Source organism: Herpailurus yagouaroundi, unplaced genomic scaffold, assembly GCF_014898765.1.
Source record: "Herpailurus yagouaroundi ecotype Mexico unplaced genomic scaffold, PumYag 163, whole genome shotgun sequence".
NCBI lineage: Eukaryota > Metazoa > Chordata > Mammalia > Carnivora > Felidae > Herpailurus > Herpailurus yagouaroundi.
The window spans coordinates 34,834,013-34,857,102 of record NW_024412404.1 but is presented as its reverse complement, the minus strand read 5'-3'; the positions used below and the strand labels follow the sequence as shown (position 1 = coordinate 34,857,102).

The following is a 23,090-nucleotide window of genomic DNA, read 5'->3' as shown; positions in this document are numbered from 1 at the left end:
GAGGGGCAAATAAAGAGAGGGAGAGGGAGAATCCCAAACAGGCTTCGTGCTGTCAGTGCAGAGCCTGATGTGAGGATCAAACTCATGAACTGTGAGATCATGACCTGAGCTGAAACCAAGAGTTGGAAGCTTAACCTACTGAGCCACCCAGATGCCCCTCATTTTAAGTTAATTTCTAAACATCAAATAATGGAATCAACCAGTTAATTAAAGCAGTGGTACTTGTTTAAATAAACAACCTTGCATTACTGGGGTGGGTACTGGCCCAGTGGTCCTCAAACTTCAATGGTATGGACCTTACCTAGGGAACTTGTTAAGAGACAGATTCTGTAATAGTGACCCTTTCTGTGGCGTTCCTTTCCCATTTCCAAGAGGGCCAATTCTGCATCTCCCCAACCTTTGCTTAATTAGTCTTTTCCCCATGTTATTATTTTGGGTTCATCTCCCTGGCAGGCCTATAATGCACTCATTAAGAGTGTGGGCTTGGGGCGCCTGGGTGGCGCAGTCGGTTAAGCGTCCGACTTCAACCAGGTCACGATCTCGCGGTCTGTGAGTTCGAGCCCCGCGTTGGGCTCTGGGCTGATGGCTCGGAGCCTGGAGCCTGTTTCCGATTCTGTGTCTCCCTCTCTCTCTGCCCCTCCCCCGTTCATGCTCTGTCTCTCTCTGTCCCAAAAATAAATAAACGTTGAAAAAAAAAAAAAAAAGAGTGTGGGCTTTGGGGGCACCTGGGTGGCCAGTCAGTTGAGCATCCGACTTCAGCTCAGGTCATGATCTCACGGCTCGTGATTTTGAGCCCCACATCAGGCTCGCTGCTGTCAGCGTGGAGCCTGCTTCGGATCCTCTGTCCCCCTCTCTCTCTGCCTTCTCCCTGGCTTGCACTCTGTCCCTCAAAAATAATAAAGTAAACATTAAAAAAAAAAAAGAGTATGGGCTTTGGCACTACAGTAACGGGTTTATAGCTGTGTGACCTAGATATACTTAGCTCTGACCTTCCTCATCTGTATGGAATGGAGAGGATACCATAGCTATTTCACAAAGTTACTGACAGGATTAACTGAATTAGTATGGTTGTAAAGTGCTTAGAAAGTGTCAAGTGCCAGCCATTACTGTTCTTGTCATTATTTCCATTGCTACCTAATTAATAACTCTAACTGACCAGGTTCCTGTGCCACAAGAAAGCCTATCTATCCCCAGTGTAGCGATCCCTGCAAATATGCTGAGTGAAACAGAACTTAGTTACCAAAGAGGCCGGCGTGGTGCTGCTGGAGGAATTTTCTTCCATCCTCCTACTGTTTATGAATAAACTAGAGATTTCCAAGACTTCGTTGTGGAGATTTCGCAGCTGAAGATGTCGATATCCTGGAATAATGCAGAATTGGGGAAAACTTGTTAGCCATGCACTGCAGAGCTCTGCAAAGAAGGTAACCCAGGGAGGTCAATAAAGGGTAGGCGGAAATCAGGTCTTCCGATGGGCAGGGAGTGGCAGTGGGCATGCAACCAGCAGACAGACACCTTTTCATCGAGACTGCTGCTCCTGGGGACAGTTTTGGGTCACCTTATGGTAACTAACTTGTTTAGGCGCTATTTTTAACTTAGACTCAAGCAGAATATCTTAAACTCAAACAAAATACAGTAGGAAAATCTGATCATTTTGATATCATCTACAGTCACTGTTTTACAAATATTCCCTCTTAGTGACAATGCAGTATTCTAACAATACGGAGTTGGGAAAGTAAGTTATGGCGTGACTGTTTGTACCAATATAACATGGAATAACGTGCAGCCAGTGAAAGTGCTAATGAAGATGCATAGCTACCAACAGAAAAAGTTGCTCACTACAGGGGCACCTGAGTGGCTCAATCGGTTAAGCATCCGACTTCGGCTCAGGTCATGATCTCACGGTCTGTGGGTTTGAGTCCTATGTTGGGCTCTGTGCTGACAGCTCAGAGCCTGGAGCCTGCTTCGGATTCTGTGTCCCCCCACTCTCTCTGCCCTCCCCCCTCCAAAATAAATAAACATCAAAAAAAATTTTTTTAAAAAGTTGCTCACTACATACATTAGGAATGAAAACCAATGAGATGCAAGACACTAAGATTAGTAGAAAGCCTATTTATTAAAAATATATATTATGTTATATGTCTATTACGTATAATATGTAAATACATGGGCAGAGAAATAAAGCCTACAAAAGAAATATACCAAAAGTGATTATTTTGGAGAGATGGAAAATGGATAATTCAAAAGAAACGTTTTTGCTTTTCTGTGCTTTCTCATAATTCTGTAATAACTGTTATGAACTGAATTGTGTCCTCTCCAAATTCTCATGTTGAAGCTCTAACTCTCAGTACTTTGGAATGTGCCTGTATCTGAAGATGGGGCTTTTAAAAAAAATATTTATTTATTTATTTTGAGAGAGAGAGAGAGAGAGAGAGAGAGAGAGAGAGAGAAACAGTGTGAGTGGGGGAGGGGCAGGCAGAGAGAGACAGAATCTCAAGCAGGTTCCTTGCTGTCAGCACAGAGTCCGATTTGGGACTTGATCCCACGACCCTGGGATCATGGTCTGAGGTGAAATCAAGAGTTGGACACTCAACTGATTGAGCCACCCAGGCATCCCTGGAGATGGGTCTTTTAAAGAGGGTTAGGGCCCTCAATGAAGTCATAATGGGTGAGTAGGGTGAGCCCTAAGCCAATATGACCGGTGTCCTTATAAGAAGAGAGAGACACCAGGTGCCTGCACACAGTCTCAGGGACAACCACGTGAGGACACAGCAAGAAGGTGGCTGTCTGCTAGCCAAGGAGAGGGGCCTTGGGAGAAACCAACCCTGCCATCACCTCCATCTCCAGAACTGTGAGAAAATAAATGTCTGCCGTTTAAGCCTCCAGTCTGTGGTGTTTTGTTTCAGCAACCCGAGCTGACTAGGGCAGTGGCCATGTGCTACTTGCACAGTGGAGAAGAAAAACAGGAAGAGAACAAAATGCAGGAGACTGTAATGTGTTCGTGGAAGTCAGAGTTCGGCACTTTGAGTGTGGTGGTGGAAGAAGGCGCTAGCACCTTGGTACTCAAAGTAGACCAGTAGGGTCAGCATCCCTGGGAGCTTGTTAGAAATGCAGACTCTCAAGCCCCCGCACCCTCAGACCTACCGTATCAGAATCTGCATTTCACTACCACGAGTCCCAGGAGACCCTGACACGCATCAGTGTTCGAGGAGCAAGGTGCAGCCATGCCCACTGGACAACAAGCTGAAGTTCCACAAGTGCTTTGGCAAAGCTGAACCACATCAGGCCAACAGCTCTGGCCTTTACTCAGGATTCTCCATCTGCCCTGCTCTGCCCCCAACACCCACCTCCAGCTTCCAACCCTGGACGTGCCATGAGAGCATCCCAGCCCTCCTTCTCTCAGGCTCCTTTCTTTCTTTTCCTTTTTTTTTTATTAAAAAATTTTTTTTAAGTTTATTTATTTTGAGAGAGAGAGAGAGAGAGAGAGAATATTCCAAGCAGGCTCTGCACTGTCAGCATGGAAACCAACGTGAGGCTCGAACCCACAAACGGTGAGCCAAAATCAACCAACTTAACCAACTGAGAACCCAGGTGCTTCACTTTTAAATTTTTTAAAAGTAAGCTCTAAACCCAATGTGGGGTTTGAACTCAAGATCCTGAGATCAAGAGTCACATGCTGAGCCAGTCACTGACTGAGCCAGCTAGGCAGCACCTCCGAACCCCGGGCCCCTCTCCTAACGTCAGTCCTTGCTTTAAACACACCAGGGGTGCAGCGGCTGCTACTAGGAAGGGGTGTGCAGGAATAGGAGCACAGCCACTCCTCCCCACACCAGCAGAGGGAGAGCACACACTCCATGGGATGTTGTCAACACCTCTGATTTTAGGATAATGTAAAAATCTCTTTTGAGATATGATCAAACAGTGTTCAAATCTATCATTTCTTCATGCCTCTTATTATTATTTTTAATGTTTATTTATTTTTGAGAGAGAGAGAGAACAGAGTGCAATGTGGGGGAGGGGTAGAGAGAGATGGAGACAGAATCTGAAGCAGGCTCCAGGTTCTGAGCTGTCAGCACAGAGCCCAATGCGGGGCTTGAACTCATGTATTGTGAGATCATGACCTGAGCCAGAGCCGGACGCTTAACTGACTGAGCCACCCAGGCGCCCCCTTTATGCCTCTTATTTTAACTTTGTACTACGGAAATTCCAAACATACACACAAGGAGAGAGAAGATCATCATGAACCCCAGGGCATCCATCACTTAGCTATTATAATTATTAGCATTTTGAGAATTTCGTTCTACCTCGTTTTAAAGCCTTGAGTGGGATGATTCTCTGAGCAGTTACAGCTGAGCTGTTGTTTTCCACAACGGCAAAACGAAGAAATACGAGATCTTCAAAGTGAACCCGGAAGAGAAACTGTTCATTCCACATGGGGTTCAGAGTGTTCCGGTGGATGGGCTTCGTGCGGAAATGGCAGCTGTCCAGGGGCATGCCCAGCACATCGACTTCGATACACGGGCTTCCTGTGCTGCTACTCGGGCACACGTTTTGACCAGAGACAATCTGAGGCAAGGAAAAAAGGATCAAAGTCACTGAAGACACGAAAGAAACAAAGCAACCTCTGTACCTTACTGCTTCCCTCCACCAAGAAAGACAAAGAACATTCTGGAATGGAAGGGGTACATGGTTAACAAAGTTGCTAAAAAGAAAAAACAAGTGATTGTAATCAGGTAATCACATGACTGGAGTCATGTGAAAGCCTATTTTGTCAACAGCATTCACCTGAAGATAACCTTTCAACTGTAAAAATGTTCAAAGATCTTCAAAAACCAAGCCATTAAGATGATTAAGTTTCTCAAGGAGGCAGGAGGAAAGGAGACCGTACACAATCTGAGAAATGGTTACTAACATTCTGTTCAAAACGTTTTAGGTGTATATATTTGATATACCTCAAATCTTTTTCTTCAACAGTTCGTTTTGGACCAAGTCACAGGGAATGTTGTTAAAAATTAATCCATAGCCTTCCGTAAGTAGACGGAATTATACTCGAGTCCAGCTGAAATGGTCAAACAGAAAGGGGCCGCTGCCCTAGTCTTCAGGAGAGAGAAAAACCGTGTGGGAGGTGGAGGTCTGTGAGTTGGCTCTCCCAGGGCTCTGAGGTGTCATGAGCAGAGGCTGTTTGGCATTCTTTGTTTGCAGCAAGTCAGACCAAAAATGATAATGGAGAGGAGAGGTAACTTTCTCCCTTTCTGTCTTTCCTATCACCATCCAGTGGTGGTCTCTCTATCAGCTGAGTGGGAGTGAAAGAACAGGGAATAAGGTTGGGTGATGAGCTACTGGGGCTGAGTTGTTAGGGGCAGCCTGTGGAGTTCTGACAATTAGGTAGTTAAAGGACTAAAGGAGTGATAAAGGTTAAGCTGTAAGGAGGAAAGATATGTAGTTGCTTCATATATTGATGCCCGTCTGATCTTATGAGAACTTGTCAGAGTGTAAGATGACCTGCTCTAACCAGGAGCTCAACTTTTATGGGATCCATGCACAGTTATGATTCCCGGGGCCTGGAGGACAGAATTTCTATCATCAGTTTGCAGGTGAAGCAGGGACCTCATAACTCCACCTACTGACTCTGGCAAATAGAGGGCCTGGTGACAGCATATATAAACCATAGCCACTGCTTCCTGAGAGGATGAAAAAATGCTTGGGGAACTAAATCTGCATGAACAAAATGGTGATACGAGACCTTTGTAATGCCTTGAATTCAAAACCAGTTCATATTCATGAAGGCTTACAGACCTTACTAGATTCTGACAACTGGCGCCATACTTACAGTTAAGGAGTAGATGGCAGGCTCCATGTTGTCCAGATCTCTTTCTAAGGGAGAGAACTTCTGATACATGGGACAGTTCTTGTCCCACAGAACTGGGGGTTTCAAAACATAACCACACCCACCGTTGGCTTCAAACATGGCAGCATTTAAATGTAAAGGGAGATCTGCAAAATAAAGTCAATATTGTTTGGCTCATGTGTCATCCTATACATTTACTTTAAAGTTCAAAAGAAATCTGCATCAATTTCCCCTAAGCTGAAGTATGAAGAAGAGATAGTCATCCATTCATTGCATAGACTGACTGAGTACCTACTCTGTGCCAGGTAGTGTTATGCACCCAGGATATAGCTGCTAACAAGACTTGAAATCTGTTTTCATGGAGCTCATGCTCCATCCCGTGTTCTGCCACCTAAAAACTCTTATAAATAAAAATTCACAACATCCATCCAGAAAAATCTTTGAACACCTCATTTTATACTGAACTTTAGAAAAAAAAAAAAAGGATTGTCTTATCCCCAATGCTAAGCCATGCAGACAATTGTGTGAACAATTCTTGCTTTTTCAAATATAAGATAAAATCTTAATAATACAAGAAAGGCTAGGAGAATAGCCAGAAAAACATACCTTGTCTTTGAATTTCTATTTCAACCCATAAATTGCTATGCTTCTACCTCTTTTTTTTAAAACAATTTTTTATATTTATTTTTGAGAGACAGAGAAACAGAGCATGAGTTGGGGAGGGGCAGAGAGAGAGACACGGAATCCCAAGCAGGCTCCAGGCTCTGAACTGTCAGCACAGAGCCCAATGTAGGGTTCGAACTATGAACCATGAGATCATGACCTGAGCTGAAGTCAGATGCTTACCTGACTGAGCCACCCAGGTGCCCCTCTACCTCTTTTTTAAAAATGGTGGTTCAATAGGAAACAAACCATTATCACATGTGATTCACATCATATCCACAGTCTCCTCAATCACAAATGCTGGGAACTTTTACAACAGTCTTTTGTGGCCAAAATTTATTTGGTACAGGTCTTTGGTGAACGATCGGATCCCTGCACACTCAAATGCTCATCTGATGGCACAAGTCTGCATAAAAGTTGCCCAAATGAGCAAAAAGTTTATGAGACACACCTGACAAATGTTCCCTCTGCTAGATTCCTCCCATGTGCAGAGTGAACTTTGCTACATGGACCAACATCAAGGAAAAGTGTGGTAAGCACCGTGGAGTGATAAGAAGTTGGCCTTTACTGGTGTGGGGGGGAGCTGGCCAGGGTCATGCACAGGAATTCTGGGGGGAAGATGTCTTAGACACATGAGAGCTCCTGGGGCCTCAGCCTGCTTATCTACAAAATTAGCACACTGGACCCCTCCTCTCAGGCCCATCCAGTCCCCATGTGATTAATTCACTGAGGCTACAGAGGGAAGCAAACTAGCCCACGCAGTTGGTAAATGTGAAATGGATAAATATGACTAACAAAATTAGAGCAGCTCACACTGCACCCTTCCCATGCACTAGCACCTGTTCTAAGCACTTTGGGTGCACCAGTGCCTCCATAACCCATGAGGTGGCTTATTGCCTTATTTTAGTATTTTCATTTTTAGAGATGAGGAAACTGAGGCATAAGATACGACAAAACCCAAGGCACATGGCTAGAAAGTGGTGAATGCTAGTGTTCAAACTCAGCCTGACCCATCTTAACTACCAAACCGCATAATGTATATTATCTTAACTACCCAGTCTTAACTGCTGGAGCCATATAACGTATACCTCATGGGGGTGTCATAAAGATAAATGAGACAAGGGGCACCTGGGTGGCTCAGATGGTTAAGTGTCCAACTTCGGCTCCGGTCATGATCTAGTGGTTCATGAGTTTGAGCCCCGCGTTGGGCTCTGTGCTGATAGCTCAGAGCCTGGAGCCTGTTTGGGATTCTGTGTCTCCCTTTCTATCTGCCCCTCCCCCACTCGTACTCTCCCTCTCTCTCAAAAATAAATAAAACATTAAACAAAAAATTTTTTTAATGAGATAATGTGTAAAGGTCCCTACCCCAGCATCTGGCACATAGAAGGTGCTCAATAAATTAAAATATTAAATTATATCATGATGTCGACACCCATTTGGGTTTGAAGTCTGATTCCATTAGCAATGTGTCCATCCTTGCAGCTTTTCAAAACTTGTATTCTCCTTTTTGTTTTAAGTAGGCTCCACACCCAACGTGGGGCTCACACAACCCCAAGATCAAGTCACACACCGACTGAGCCAGCCAGGCAGCCTGCTTTCCCAAACTTTAAAGCACTTTTTCTTAACTAAAATCTCACTTGGCGATCCCATATGTAAAACAGATCCGAGTGGAGCTGCTTTGTTAGGATAAAGGCGGGGCCTCCAATCTAGTTCTCCCACTGCCCCCTAGGGCTGGTCTCAGAACTTCATCTAGAGCTGTAATTTTAAAAACTCCTGTATCCATTAAGTGAAACAGTGTGCCTGAATCTGTGTACCCCCATCATCCCTCTCAGTCAATGAGGGTGATGGCATTGATGTGGGAGAGAGGAAAAGCCTGCAGGGGTGAGTGGAGGCCCACCAGCAGCCTCAGTGTGTGTTTCAGAGCACGAGGTGGGTCAAGGAGGGGCAATTCCCGGGTCCCCCTCAGCCACGGCTCCCTTTGCCATCAGTGGAGCCAGGATGTCTGTGGCAGCCTTGGCGCTTCAGGAAGAAGGACACATCCCAAACCAAATGCGTTTTCATTTCCTTGAGAAAACCACTTTGCTAGTTATTTCAGTTGACTTAAATATTTCAGTGTTATAACAACCGAGGGGACCAGTGGACACAGGGCTAAGGACAGGGCCAGAGATGTGAACCCACAAGCCACTTGGGACAGATCGAAGAGAAATTTTTACAACTCTGAAGATATTTCATTATTATTTCCACTTGTGAGTCCAAATCATACTGTTTTCATAACTTATCAAAAAACACTTATGATGGTTAATGTTCGTGGAATGTTTTCTACGTGCCAAGCACTGTGTTTGGTATGGTACTTCACTTAATGCCGACTTACTTAATATCAATTGAAAGAAACAAATATTAAAGGGCACAAAAATATGACTGATGTCTCTGACCATACATCTGCGGGGTCAGCCACAAGTAGACACTGTTGGCACCTGTGCAAGGTTGCTAGGTGGTCCCAGGGCGAAGGCTGGGGTTTAACCTTGGCTGAAGACAGGGCTATGCTTTGGTTGATGGGTCAGCACAGCAAGCTGGGATCTGATTCAGTGCTCGTGAGGGGAACGAGAATGTTGCTTGACTATTCGAAGGAGAGACTGGTTTTCCAGTGAGCTTCTAGGAAACATTCTTCCTCTATTTTTTCTTTGTCTTCTGCAGCTCCCTTCTTTCCCCCATAACCAAGTGGAGACAAAACAATTTACCCTCTGAACTCCCAGAGTCCTTGTATCTATTATTATTAGTCATTCTGTAACCTTGAGCAAAGTAACTGCTCTGTGCCTTGGTTTGCTCATCTGAGAAATGGACATCGTAAAAGGACCCCCCCCCCCCTTTAGGGTTGTGGCAGGGATTAAATGAGAGAATAGGGGTCAAGAATGCAGCGCGGTGCCTGGTACACAGTGAGCATGCCATAAACGGCAGCTGCTACCTGGAGTTTACTTCCTCAGTTACTCTGTTAGGAGTCCCATCCACAGTGGAGAAACACACACACTACGATCTCTGTTCAGGTGGTTCACGTACTTGTTTTCCCCGTGGTAGCCACGCCTAGGGCACTGAACATTATTTATTTCAGTCTCAAAGGGAAGAGAAGAAGCTAAAATGCTTCTAACTTGCAAAGTGTTTGGAGCAACACTACTTTTTGACTGCAAGAACAAGAGCTTAGCAAGAGAACTTACTAAGGCATGTTAGGAAATCTCTGCCCCCAAACACCTTTAAAAGCAAACTGGACAGAGTGCTGTCAAAAGGAGCCATAAGTTTAAAAAGTACTTTAAAAAGGCAGCAGGGGGGGCACCTGGGGGGCTCAGACAGTTAAAAGTCCAGCTCTGGGTTTTGGCTCAGGTCATGATCTCAGGGTTTCATGAGTTCGAGCCCCATGTCAGGCTCTGCAATGACAGTGTGGAGCCTCCTTGGGATTCTCTCTCTTCCTCTCTCTCTGCCCCTCCCCGACTCATGCTGTCTCTGCCTCTCTCAAAATAAATAAACTTAAAAAAATTGAAAACAAGAAGGAGGCAAGGACAGAAGACCTTTAGGGGGTCCCCTCATGGTCTTTATTGTCTTTTTTTTGAGAGAGAGAGAGAGAGAATGAATGGGAGAGGGGCAGAGAGGAAGGGGAGAGAGAATCCCAAGCAGGCTCCACGCTGTCAGTGCAGGGCCTGACTCAGGACTTGAACTCACAAACTGTGAGATCATGACCAGAGCTGAAATCAAGGGTCAGACACTTAACCGACTCAGCCACCTGGGAGCCCCTTTTATGTATCGTCTTAATCGAAACATCAAGGGCACAATTCCATATCAAATTCACTTCTGTTTTTGGTCATCTGTACTTTAACCCTCACATCCGGTGTGCCCCAGTCTGGAGTCCTGCCCCTTCAAACAATCTTGTTTGCTGAACTATATTTACTGAAATATAAGAGGCAGAGGAGAGAGGTGGGGAGGCACCCTTCCGGGTGAAGCGGGCCCATTACCATCTGTCTGGTAGTTGAGCGCCACGAGCTGTATCCCATGGAGCCAGAACATGAGGGGATTGGGGTTGGAGGAGTCGATGCGAGTGGCAGCCGGGTAAGTCCTCAGCAGCTGACAGGCGGTGTGCTGGATCAGTTTCTGAGAATACCTGCGACACAGACGTTTGGCGGCATTTTCATTCAGCGAGGAGATATGGTAACATTTGGGAGTTCTAATGATAGCGCTGAGGGATGTGGTTGGGTTGAGGGGGGAAGAAGATTCCTCCCAGGCCTGTCGCATTCCTTCACAGGAACCTAAACCCCCCAAAAGATTAGCCTCAGATTAGTGCAGAAAACTTTAAATATTTTAGAAAGATAAAACCTGAACAACATCCCCGCAGGCAATCATAACACATAATACATCGGAGTACATCTTGCCTTTTCCTCGTGAGTTAGTCTACAACCTTGAAACAAAATGAGAGCTATTGAGTTTTAAGATGACTGTGGCCACACCAATTTAAATCAAAAGCCTGAAAGTCCTTGCCTATGTACCTCATGTATTCTGTGGATACACTTGCACAAAGGCACAATGTATGCCCAAGGGTGTTCACTCTAGCGTTGTTTTGTTTTGTTTTGTTTTTAAATAACAAAACAAAACCCCAAAAGTCCAAAACCACCACCATCACCACCACCACCACAATCCAGGAAGCAACCTAAATGTTCTACCAGTGAGGTAGTGATTAAATAAATGACAATATATCCACACAATGGAATAATACCACAGAGGCACTAAGGACAATAAGGCAGACAAATGTATAGAAAGCCATGAGGAAAGTTACAGCAAGTATAGAGGTTATACAAGTCTCCCTGATTTTAAACTCTACTACAAAGTATAGTAATCAAAACAATATGGTACTGGCATAAAAATAGACACATAGATCAATGGAACAGAATAGAGAGCCCAGAAATAAGCCCACATATATATGGCCCTTTAATTTATGACAAAGGAGCCAAGAATACACAATAGGGAAAGGATCATCTCTTCAATAAATGGTGTTGGGAAAACTGGATGGCCACATGCAAAAGAATGAAACTAGACCACTGTCTTACACCATACACAAAGAATTAACTTGAGATAGATTAAAGACTTGAATGTAAGACCTGAAAATACACAACTCTTAAAAGAAAACTAAGGCAGTGAGCTTCCTGACGTTAGTCCTGCGTGGCCTTGAATTCCTGGGTCTGACTCCAACATTAAAGGCAACAAAAGGAGACGTAAACAAGTGGGACTACATCAAACTGAAGTGCTTCTGCATAGCAAAGGAAGCCATCAATAAAAAGAAAAGGCAACCTACTGAATAGGAGGAAATATTTGCAAATCTTTTATCCAAATATCTAAATGTGTTATATCTAAAGTGTATATAGAACTCAAATAACTCAAAAGCTAAACAACCAATTTCATTAACAAATGGGCAGAAGATTGAAGCAGACATTTTTCCAAAGAAGATCTATAGATGGCCAACAAGCACATGAGATGAACGATGTCAGTAATCACCATGGAAATGCAACCCAAACCACAGCGAGATACCACTTCACGCCTGTCAGAAAGGCTAGTATCAAAAAGACAAGAAATAACAGCAGTGGGAGAGTAAACAGTGGAGAAAGGGAACACTCGTGCATTGTTAGTGGGAGAAAGCTGGTGCAGCCACTGTGGAAAACAGTATGGAACTTCCTCAAAAAATTAAAGATAGAAATACCATATGATCCAGCTATACTGTTTCTGGGTATTTATCTGAAGAAAATAAAAACATTAATTCAAAAGGATATATGTACCCCAGTGTTCACTGCACCATTATTTACAATAGCCAAGATACAGAAACAACCTAAATGTCCAGTCCATTGAAGGATGAAGGATGAATGGATAAGGAAAACATTATATATATATACATATATACACATATGTGTATATATACACACATATGTATGTATATGTATATATACACATGCACGTATATGTGTATATACACATATACACATATGTATACACACATATGTACACATGTACACATATGTGTATATATACATATACACACGTGTATATATACATATACATGCATGTGTGTATGTATATATACACATATACATATGTGTATATATACACGCATATATATACATATATACGTATATATACATATATGTTGTGTGCATATATATGTGTGTGTATATATATATATATCATGGAATACTATTCAGCCATAAAAATTAAGGAAATCCTGCCATTTGTAACAACATGGATGGATTTTGAAGGTATGATAATACTTACTGAAATAAGAGAGAGAAAGACAAATACCACATGATTTCACTTACACGTGGGATATAACAAAACAAAACAAACACATAAAACAAAGCAAAGCTCCCAGATACAGAGAACTGATTGGTAGTTATCAGAGGGGAAGGGGGTTGGGGGGGCGGTGAAATGGGTGAAGGGGGTTAAGCGTACAGTGATGGATGATAACTAGATTTATTGTTAGGATCACTTTGTCGTGTATATTAAAGATCAAATTACTATGTTGTACACCTGAAACTAATATAACGTTATATACAAATTTTACCTAGAGAAAAAAATAGTTATCCAACTATGTTCAGTTATATCCGTTTGGATTATCTTAAAAAGAATCTTATTTTTCTTAAACAAAACACAATAAACTTAACAGTGATTACCTCTGGGGAGGAGAACTGGGACACTGAGAGTGGAAAGGAATTTTAATAATACTCCGAACTGTTTGAGTTTTTAACTATGAGAATTTATTACTTTCATAGTAAAAAGTAATTAGAAATAAAATGGATATATCTTCTGGAGTTATAAGGATGAAGAGCACAGTTCCAAGAACAACTAGAATGTTCCAAGGTGGCTCCAATTTTTACTTTTGAGGCAAACACTGTTAGAACGTCTTTAGTGAAACGTTATTTTTTAGGAAGTTAAGAGTGTAAATTCATAATTTAAATATATTGGTACCACATTTAACCTAACACTTCACATAAACATTCATGAAAAAAAAAATGAAAAGTTCAAGGGAAGTGCTTAGACGGTCAAATATCAGAATCATCCGGCATGCAGAATCAGGCCAAAGTATTACAAGAAGGTGACTTTACTTTTTCCAGATGCTTTGTTAAACGATGCTGTCTCCCCAGGGCTCATTCTGCCCGGATTGTTGCCAAAAATGGACTTCCTGCTTTTCCTTTCTTTTCCTCTGCTAGAGCCAGATGCATTTAGAGTTGACAGGCCTGTTCCCATAAAATGAAAATAAATAAGCCAAAAACTACAAGCAAGGAACTCGACATTTTCCATCCCTGTTACTGTTTATTTTGAAGTCCTACTACTCCCTGGCAGCCCCAGGACAGAAGACCTACTAGCATTTTTAGCACAGTTAATAAGAACGGGGAATGATAGCAAAGCTTTTCTCTCTGTAGACAAATGTGACCAGAACTGCATGATCATCACAAAATCACATACACAGACCCACTTGGATGTGCACCAGAAAGATTCTGAAAAGCTACATGAAAAGAAAGCACTCCAGTCAACATTTCTCAGAACCTGATTACTCAACTTGGAGAGATGAAAGACCGGTTAAAAGCTGGAGCTTCAGCGGCACATTGTCTAGGTTCAATTCTTGCCAGTATGAGGTTGCCTTAACATCTACCTTCTCCATTCCTCAGTTTCCTTACCTACAAAATGGGTGTGATAGGAGCTCGCTCCCAGGGTTAATCTGAAGGTCTGATGGGAAATACATTAGGATGATGATGATGTTTTCCTGGCTTCTCTTTCTCACTCCCAGCCCTACTGTTGCCTGACCCTTCCTGCCTGGCACAGTGCCTGGTGTGCGGCAGGAACTTAATAGATATTTGCTGAATGAGAGAATGAATGCACACCGTGCTCCAGTGCAGGAAGAGTCATTTAAAAGCTCCAATCGGGGCGCCTGGGTGGCGCATTCGGTAAAGCGTCCGACTTCAGCCAGGTCACGATCTCGTGATCCGTGAGTTCGAGCCCCGCGTCGGGCTCTGGGCTGATGGCTCAGAGCCTGGAGCCTGTTTCCGATTCTGTGTCTCCCTCTCTCTCTGCCCCTCCCCCGTTCATGCTCTGTCTCTCTCTGTCCCAAAAATAAATAAACGTTGAAAAAAAAAATTAAAAAAAATAAATAAATAAAAGCTCCAATGAAGCCAGAGTCGCCTCCAAACCATTCCACTGTGTACAACTGTACCGTTAGAAAGTAATTCCTTCAGCTGAAGCAGCATTCAGGAGGACCTCTTTGAGATGAAAATATACCTTCCAGGAACATCATCAGAGGAAACAGGGTAAGGTAGTGCTTAAGAATAGCACAGACTGGGGTGCCTGGGTGCCTCAGTCGGTTAAGCATCCGACTTCGACTCAGGTCACGATATCGCGGTCCATGAGTTTGAGCCCCGCCTTGGGCTGTGGGCTGACAGCTCAGAGCCTGGAGCCTGCTTCGGATTCTGTGTCTCCCTCTCTCTCTGACCCTCCCCCGTTCATGCTCTGTCTCTCTCTGTCTCAAAAATAAACATTAAAAAAAAAATTAAAAAAAAAAAAAAAAAGAATAGCACAGACTGAGGGGCGCCTGGATGGCTCAGTCGGCCAAGTGTCCGGCTTCAGCTCAGGTCAGGATCTCATGGTTTTTGAGTTTGAGCCCTGCATCGGGCTCTGTGCTGACAGCTTAGAGACTGGAGCCTGCTTCCGATTCTCTCTCTGCCCCTCCCCTGTTTGTGCTCTGTCTCTCTCTCTCTCAAAAATAATTAAACATAAAAAAAAAAAAGAAAAGAAAAGCACAGACTTTGGGGTTGAAACCTCACACAAATTGTGCGACCTCACACAAATTACTTAACCTCTCTGCATCACTCCCTCCTCATCTGTAAAAGGGTCAAGGTGGTTAGGGTTGAATGAGATCATGGTATATATACATACTTAGTAGAGTGTCTTGGTCAGAGAAAGTGCTCAGTTCATAGCAGCTGTGGGGCTTCTAAATTTTGTTTTCTCTTAAGTATCTGTAACCACAAAGATGCAACACAAACTTGGACTAGGAGGTTCTCATGCTTTATCTTAAAATGTTGTGTGAATTTTGCACTCTGCATCATGACAGAAAATGAAACTTAGGTTTTCTCCCAAGTATAACCGATGGCGGGGGGGCGGGGGGGGCAGGGACAAGGAACTAGAGCAAGGGGCCTGTTCATTCTGGGGTTTTTGTACGCATCCTGGCACATGTTGAAGGGTATGTGGGCCCTTTTGTGAAGAGCCTGGTTGTTCTCTTGGGGTGAGGAAGCAAGAAAACAAGAGCTGGGTGATCAAGAAAAGGGAAGGAATCTGGGGAGGCCCAGAGAACTAACTGATAGAGCAACAAAGAGCCTTCTCCTGCCCTATTGGCCCATTTATCAATGACAATGACAACAACTACTTCCAGAGAGCCAGTTCTTTCCTGGAGAGCGTGTTAATCACATTCTATACTTTACTGCTGATTTTTACAACCATCCTGCAGGTTAGGACTGTGAAGCCTTTTTTTTTTTTTTTTTTTTTTTTTTTACAGATAAGGAATTGGAAGAGCCCTGCCACCAAAGCAGGTTCATGATCTTGGGGAGATTCATTTACTTTGGGGGAAGGTCACACCACATGATCTTTGTGGTGCCTCAATGCTCTGAAGATTTGTCTGCAAACGTCTCCTTGGAAGGGAGTTGGTGAAGGTGAGCTGCATTGAAATTGATAAGGTAGCAAACACAAACAATAGTGTAGCAAAATAAACATTTTGTGGTATTTCCCCCATGAGCATTGAAATAAATCATAATACCAATACATATTTAGAAGCCATTATAACAATGATTCTGGCAACACAATGTTAAGTTTGAGAAAGGAAATAAATTTTGGGAGAGAAAAATGTAAGAGGTTTCAATTACTAAAAAAAAAAAATTAAATGTAGCATACCTATAAAGAATGTGTGCTATATAAACACTTTAAAAAAAACACAACAGCATTCTTGGAATTTTAAACATAAGCCAAATAACCCCACGCTTAGCCTGCGCCTCACGTAAGAAGTTGGACCCAATGACCTTCTGGCTCTCCCACAATGCTCTACTGCTACGAAACTTTCTTTCACAGTGACCTCAAATATCTTTGGGGATGGGTGCCCTTTAACCAGCGCTTGAGAAGAAAAGACAAAGCCGATGCAATGGTTTGGGTGTGGTGTCAGCAGAATTTACAAAGTACAAGAGACGCAGTGATTCTTGAGTGTGGGTGTCATTTGTGAACAGAGTGGTCCTCACGCTTGTTCCTGTCACAAAGGACATGCAGGCCATGAGGCTCCTTGACAGGAAAAGGGTTTTATTCTGTCATGAGAACAATGTCACCAGCTGCAAATATGATCCTATTGTATTTACGGGACAGAAAGTCACGATCTGTGAACTAAACCGAAGTAGCGAGGCTCTTATGTTTCCTCGAAATCTTTGATCGCTGCTTATTGATTCACATTCTCCTTGACAGAATTTGCTATCCGATAAGCAGCAGCAGTTGCCAAAAGTTTAAAAACAGTACGTGGGAGAAAACTTAAAGTTGAGAAAGTCCTATCTGTGATTTTTTTCCATGTGTGTGAAAAGACCACTATTATTTAATCTTTTAAAAGTTTATTTGTTTATTTATTTTGAGAGTCAGAGACTGTGCGAGTGAGGGAGGGGCAGAAAGCGAGGAAAGAGAGAGAGAATCCCAAGCAGGCTCCTAGCTGTCAGTGTTAAGCTCGACTTGGGGCTCGATCTCATGACTGTGAGATCACGACCTGAGCCAAAATCAAGAGTCATCATGATGCTTAACCGACTGAGCCACCCAGGGGTCCCTTACCTAATTTTTTAATACCCTAATACCTTTGTCCTGTTTGCAGGGCAGTGTGAGAAGTGAGGCTTAAGATATGCCTCTGGAGGCTGGGATCTGCGTTCATACACAGCATTGCTATTTTAACTTTCCTCTCCAGAACAAGTTTGTACACCTTGTTTCCCAACATTTTAGATGAATCTCCAGAATCAAGCTGCTGTCCTGTCCTTAGAAATTTTGTACGAGGGAATCCTGTTTTCATAGTATAAGGAGATGAATTTTTCTGACTTTCATATATTTATGGACTTTCCTGTTTTCCCTGCAGCCCTTGCTGCCCCACTTGTGGGACACTCAAGTGTGTAAACACAATGAGAGCACACCCTAACAACAGGGGCAGGGTAGTGCAATGGTTAAGAGCAGGGCTTTGGAGATAGACAGGCTTCAGAATCATAGCTCTACCATTTATTAACTGAAATGCACATTTTGTGTGTATGGGGGCATGGTTTATCATCATAAGTTCACTGTACTTCTAGAAATGGCAAGTTGGGGAAACTTTCTCTCACTGAAATCCCATCCTGGGTCCTTGTGGTTTGAGTGGAGCCTCACTACCCATCTTCAAAGATGAAGAATGTGCCATAGGACCTCACTGTCAGAGCACTGCATTCTCTGGGCCACAGTGACTGACTGGTTCAGGGATGGGCAGAAGGCTTAATGGAAAACAATGAAACTGGTGCTGAAAGTTCTGGAAGAGACTCTCAGACTGAAGTTAATCTGGAAACATGTGGTGCTAGTCTGTTGCAGCCACCTTGCAAGCACAAAGGTAATGCAGAGGAGGCAGAATGAGAAATGGGGAGAGAGAAGCCCTGGATCAAGCTGTACCTGAAACTTGAATATCCCTTCATTTTTTAATAGATGAGCCAATAAATTTCTTTTTTGCTTAAGTTAATTTCTACCACTTTTAAACAAAAGAATCTTACTGATAAACTTGGCAACCTTGGGGCAATTACTTCATATCTCTCAGATTTTGCTTTATTTAAAAATGGGGACAAACCCGTCTACCTCAGAGAATTAATATGAAATCAATAACATGACATATATAAAATACTTAGCACAATTTCTGGTACTGAAGGGCTTAATAAATTTTAGCTATTAGATGTCATGAATATTATTATCATTATTATTAATTCTTATGAAAAGACATGATATCTTGAAAATAAACACTTTATGGTATTTTCCTTACCAACATCAAAGCTAATAATAATAATAATAAAAATAAAATAATAATAATAATAATAAATATTTAGAAACTAGTATAACAATGACTTTGGTAACACAATTTAGTTATTTTGAAAGCATTCACAATGTCCAATTAAATAAATAGCATATTTTTATCTTTTGGTATCTTTAGTTGTTATAGAAGATATTGCCTACTCTTACCTGGAAATTTTACTGCTTGACAATAGATGACAAGGTCAGAGAGCTCTGGTGCAATCTGTCTGCTTTCCTTTTTATTCTGAGGGAGATAAAATTCTTCTCCCAGTTCCATGTCATAAACCTAACAAGGGAAAAATAATGCCAGTTTACATGGAGAGTATATGCCGCCAACCTCTGAATCCCCAAGGCTTTATCTGTTCCTTTCTCATGTCATCAGTGCATTTCACATTGCTGTGTATCGTTCCATATAAACGTCCCAACATACTTCCTAGAGTAAAAGCTTTCTGAGAGTAAGCTCTTCCTCCTCTTCCCCGGGGCATAGTCCAGTGTCTTCAATGTGTAACAGTCAGTGCATATTTGTTGAATGACTAGGTGATTGAGGATGCGTCTTTTATGGCTCAAATTTTTGACATACCTTATTATCTGGCTCTCTAACGGTGTCTCTGCAACTGTGTCTGTACATTTGCTCAGATTCTACGTAGTGTGAGGCCCTGGAAGGCAGGGTCTGGGTGTCTCATTTACATTTCTATTCTCTGCGTCATTCCTCTGTGAACACTTCACAGTCTGGGCCCTGTTTATCTGCTTGGTTATTCCAAAAACTTTAAAAATTCTAGAAATTCCTTGAATGTGCCAGGCTGTCCTCCTGGCCTAAATATGTCCTGTTTTTGTTTGCTTGGCCAAATCTTCTAACATTATCCTCCCTGATGCTCTGACAACCCTGTGTAATCACTGGTCTTTGTACTTATCTGTAAGCACTGTTTACCTATTTGTCTCCATCACTAAAGCACCTCCAGTGTCATCTCAGTGCCTGCCACACTGCACACCTTCCGCAGGTATTGGCTGGATGAACCAGTGACTAACCTTCTACAAATGGCAGGTGGGTGTCCCATAGCATCACCGTGTGGGCTTTGGCATCTAAGGGAAAGTGAGGGGAAAAGTGAAGGGAAGGGACAGGGAGGGAGTGAAATTCTACCTGATACTGACAAGAGCACCATGGTCCAAGTGTAACTTAACAGAAGCCATTCACCCACCTTTCCTTTGTTGCAAGCAGAGTTATCTGCTTTCTTTATCCTCTTGGGGATTTCTTCATTATACTCAAACTGAAGCTTGTCATTACATGATTTATTTTCAGGTCTGTCTTCTAGAATGTTGTCTGAAAATAAGTTGGCAGGCTTCAGCAAACAAGAACCAAATGTTGCACTTCAGGGCTATGTTGACATCTTTGTAAAGATATCCCGTCACTTGGTGCTTATCTGTTAAGGCTGAGGATCTGGCTACTATGTTACCAAAATGATGGCTTGGGGTGTAATTTTTAAAATTTGTTAGATGTGGTATAGGATGTGTTTATTTTTAATTGAATGGACTCATTTACCAGTAGTTTTGGTACCATACAGACATCATTTAATGAGAAGGCTCGTGTCTGTACAGATAATTAGGACTGTGCAAACCTTACAGAAAGCACCCTGTGCCAGAAGTTCCCGGTGCACAAGTTAGGGGAGGATTTAGTTGTGGAAGCACTTGTAGATGGTGCATATGTGAGTTAATCACTCTCACTTTAAAATAAGCTATTAGCTTCTTTTACCTCTAGAAATGCCAAAACCTGCAGGAAAAAGATACTGTTATCTGCAATGCATTTTTCACAATTCTACTTAATCGGAAAGTCAAATTTCCATAATTGTTTATGAATTTATTAAGCAAAACTCTTGAGGATAGAAATTAAAGTATGTTTAAAAATATGTAAAGCATGACATATGATCTTTTACTTTGCTCTTGTTTTGGTATTTCTATCCAAGTCATCCAAAATGACTTTACGGGTGCCTAGATGGCTCAGTTGGCTGAGTTTCCAACTTCGGCTCAGGTCATAATCTCACGGTTCATGAGTTTGAGCCCCCTCATCGGGCTCTGTGCTCTCAGGGCAGAGCCTGCTTCGGATCCTCTGTCTCCCTCTCTCTCTGCCCCTCCCTCACTCACACATGAGCGTTCTCTCTCTCAAAAATAAACAAACATTAAAAAAATGACTTTACAGGTGTTAGACAATTATCCTCTTAAAATGAAAAACAAGAAAGCTCTCATTTCTCACCTAAGGTTCATGATCTCATCAGACCAAAAATGTTAAGACCAAAATATTCTTATACCAAATAAGGGCCATGCAGGCTGCCAAGAAGTAAATGAGATCAATCATTTTATTACATTTTTACTCATATCAGTGTCACGATGTCATGCTAATTCAGGCCTAAGAAATTGGACACAGAATGCTGACATTCATGCAGTTAAAATGCCCAGTTCGAATGGCTTTACCTTCCTGACTGTTAGGAGCAGGAGAAGCAGTAAGGACATCTGCTATAGAAAAACAGAATCAGAAAGGAGATAAAAGTAAGGAAAATTAAGACAAAAAGCCAGATAAATTGAACTAAGGTATGAAGCAAAGCATAAATAACAATAGCTTAGATTATAAGACAAATTAGACAAGAAATCTGTTGATTTAGTATTTTGACTGTTAGGGATATAAAGTCTAGCAATAAAAAAAAGACAACCATTGTTAATATTAATCATGCTGTCATAGTCACATTACATATTTTCAGTTACTGACTGTTGTTAACATTCCCAATCATGCACTATGTCAAATGGATAGAAATGGATTAATTTGTTAGAGTCATGCAGTCACTGTCACAGAACGTCTGCGTTAAGTTGCAGATTCAAATCTGCACCCTAGGGCTTGTTCAGAGCTAGTCAAGATAAACAGCAAGGTCAGAAGAAAATTAATCTCTATTTATCTAATGAAATTTGATTAAATAAATATTCACGAAGGACTTATTGGCCAAAAGGCAGAGTAGGAGTTTCTGAAACACAAGTGTCTCATGTGCAACTTCCTTTAGATCTTCTGGACTTAACTTTGTGGTGAGGAATCATCACATTTCTATGGCCCAAAGAGGCTTTCAACTAATTCTCTCATGTTATAGTCATGAAAACTGAGGACCAGAGCTGTCACAGAGGTAACCTGGGCCACCCAAATTGTACAGATGAGCTCTTCACCTGGGACACCTCCGAAGGCAACACTCCCACAATTGCATGTGGAATTTTGAGAGCACATTTATTTCTCTGAGGGGACTGGTCACAGCTCTAATCTCCTTCCCAAAGGGACTCATCATTACAAGAAGCTAAGAAACCTTTGAGGTCCCCCATACGAAGCTCCAAATGGTTCTACCCATGGCAGGCAGGTTTCTGCTGCCTTCTCATCTCAACTGGAGGGCGCGAAGATGGTAGAGGTGAGTGCGTGAGGTACAGAGGTGAGTGAGGGCACAACTGAGAATGCAGGATTGACAGAGCATTTAACTGTGGCATGAGAGAGCCTCAACACGACATGTTTAAACCAGTCACAACAGGGGCGCCTGGGTGGCGCAGTCGGTTAAGCGTCCGACTTCAGCTCAGGTCACAATCTCGCGGTCCATGAGTTCGAGCCCCGCGTGGCGCTCTGGGCTGATGGCTCAGAGCCTGGCGCCTGCTTCAGATTCTGTGTCTCCCTCTCTCTCTGCCCCTCCCCACTCATGCTCTGTCTCTTTCTCTCTCAAAAATAAATAAACATTAAAAAAAAAAAATTTAAACCAGTCACAACATAACTATAAGGCCAGTTTGGGAATCTGCCAGTCGGAGGAATCTTTCAACGAAACGGGAAATATCCAGGTGGTGGCAGTGGCCTTCACAGATCATAGATGTTACTGCTAGAATAAGGGAGAACATCACCCAACACTGAACAGAATCTTTTTGTTACACATCTGAGGGACCTAAGGCCTAGAGTGGAGATAGGACATTGACCCAACGTCTCCTAGTTTACTGAGTCAGGACCTGGTGGGGCCCCCTTTTCACTTGTATCCCATCCAGTACATATAGGTTGTTTTTTTTTTTCTTTTCATATAGGTTTTAAAAAAGCATGAAACTATCTTAGAAATTCAGTGGGATAGGGCTTAAATTTTACTCTCCCTAACTGAAATAAATAAATACCAGATCATTTGTTATTTGCATTATCAAAAATTCCTATAACAACACTAATAATTAAGAAAAGCCTTTCCTGGGGCGCCTGAGTGGCTGAGTCAGTTGAGTGTCTGACTCTTGATTTCGACTCAGGTCATGATCTCAGGTCAGGTTCGTGGGTTTAAGTCCTGCATCAGGCTCTGTGCTGGCAGTGTAGAGCCTGCTGGGAATTCTCTCTCTCTCTCTGCTCCTCCCCTGCTTGTGTTCTCTCTCAAAATAAATAAACTTAATATATATATAAATATATATATTTATATTTTATTATATTAATATTAATTAATTA

At 42.5% G+C, this 23,090-nt stretch overlaps 1 protein-coding gene across 9 annotated transcripts in view; it reads right to left on the bottom strand.

Moving 5' to 3' along the window:
• PLCE1 (phospholipase C epsilon 1) overlaps positions 1-23,090 on the bottom strand; it is a 322,989-nt gene that overhangs the window by 20,618 nt on the left and 279,281 nt on the right. For 7 of the 9 annotated variants that reach the window (XR_005793574.1, XM_040485907.1, XM_040485901.1 and 4 more), the window contains 8 exons: positions 21,077-21,118; positions 19,810-19,931; positions 18,782-18,899; positions 13,636-13,767; positions 10,507-10,797; positions 5,828-5,991; positions 4,302-4,563; positions 1,241-1,359 (listed from right to left, as the gene is read on the bottom strand). Coding sequence is in view for 8 of the 9 variants with exons in the window: in XM_040485907.1 (XP_040341841.1) it covers positions 1,241-1,359; positions 4,302-4,563; positions 5,828-5,991; positions 10,507-10,797; positions 13,636-13,767; positions 18,782-18,899; positions 19,810-19,931; positions 21,077-21,118 (1,250 nt within the window). In the remaining variant the exon portion in view is untranslated. The remainder of the gene's footprint in view (positions 1-1,240; positions 1,360-4,301; positions 4,564-5,827; positions 5,992-10,506; positions 10,798-13,635; positions 13,768-18,781; positions 18,900-19,809; positions 19,932-21,076; positions 21,119-23,090) is intronic. The other 2 variants (XM_040485904.1, XM_040485906.1) reach the window with 1 other exon arrangement.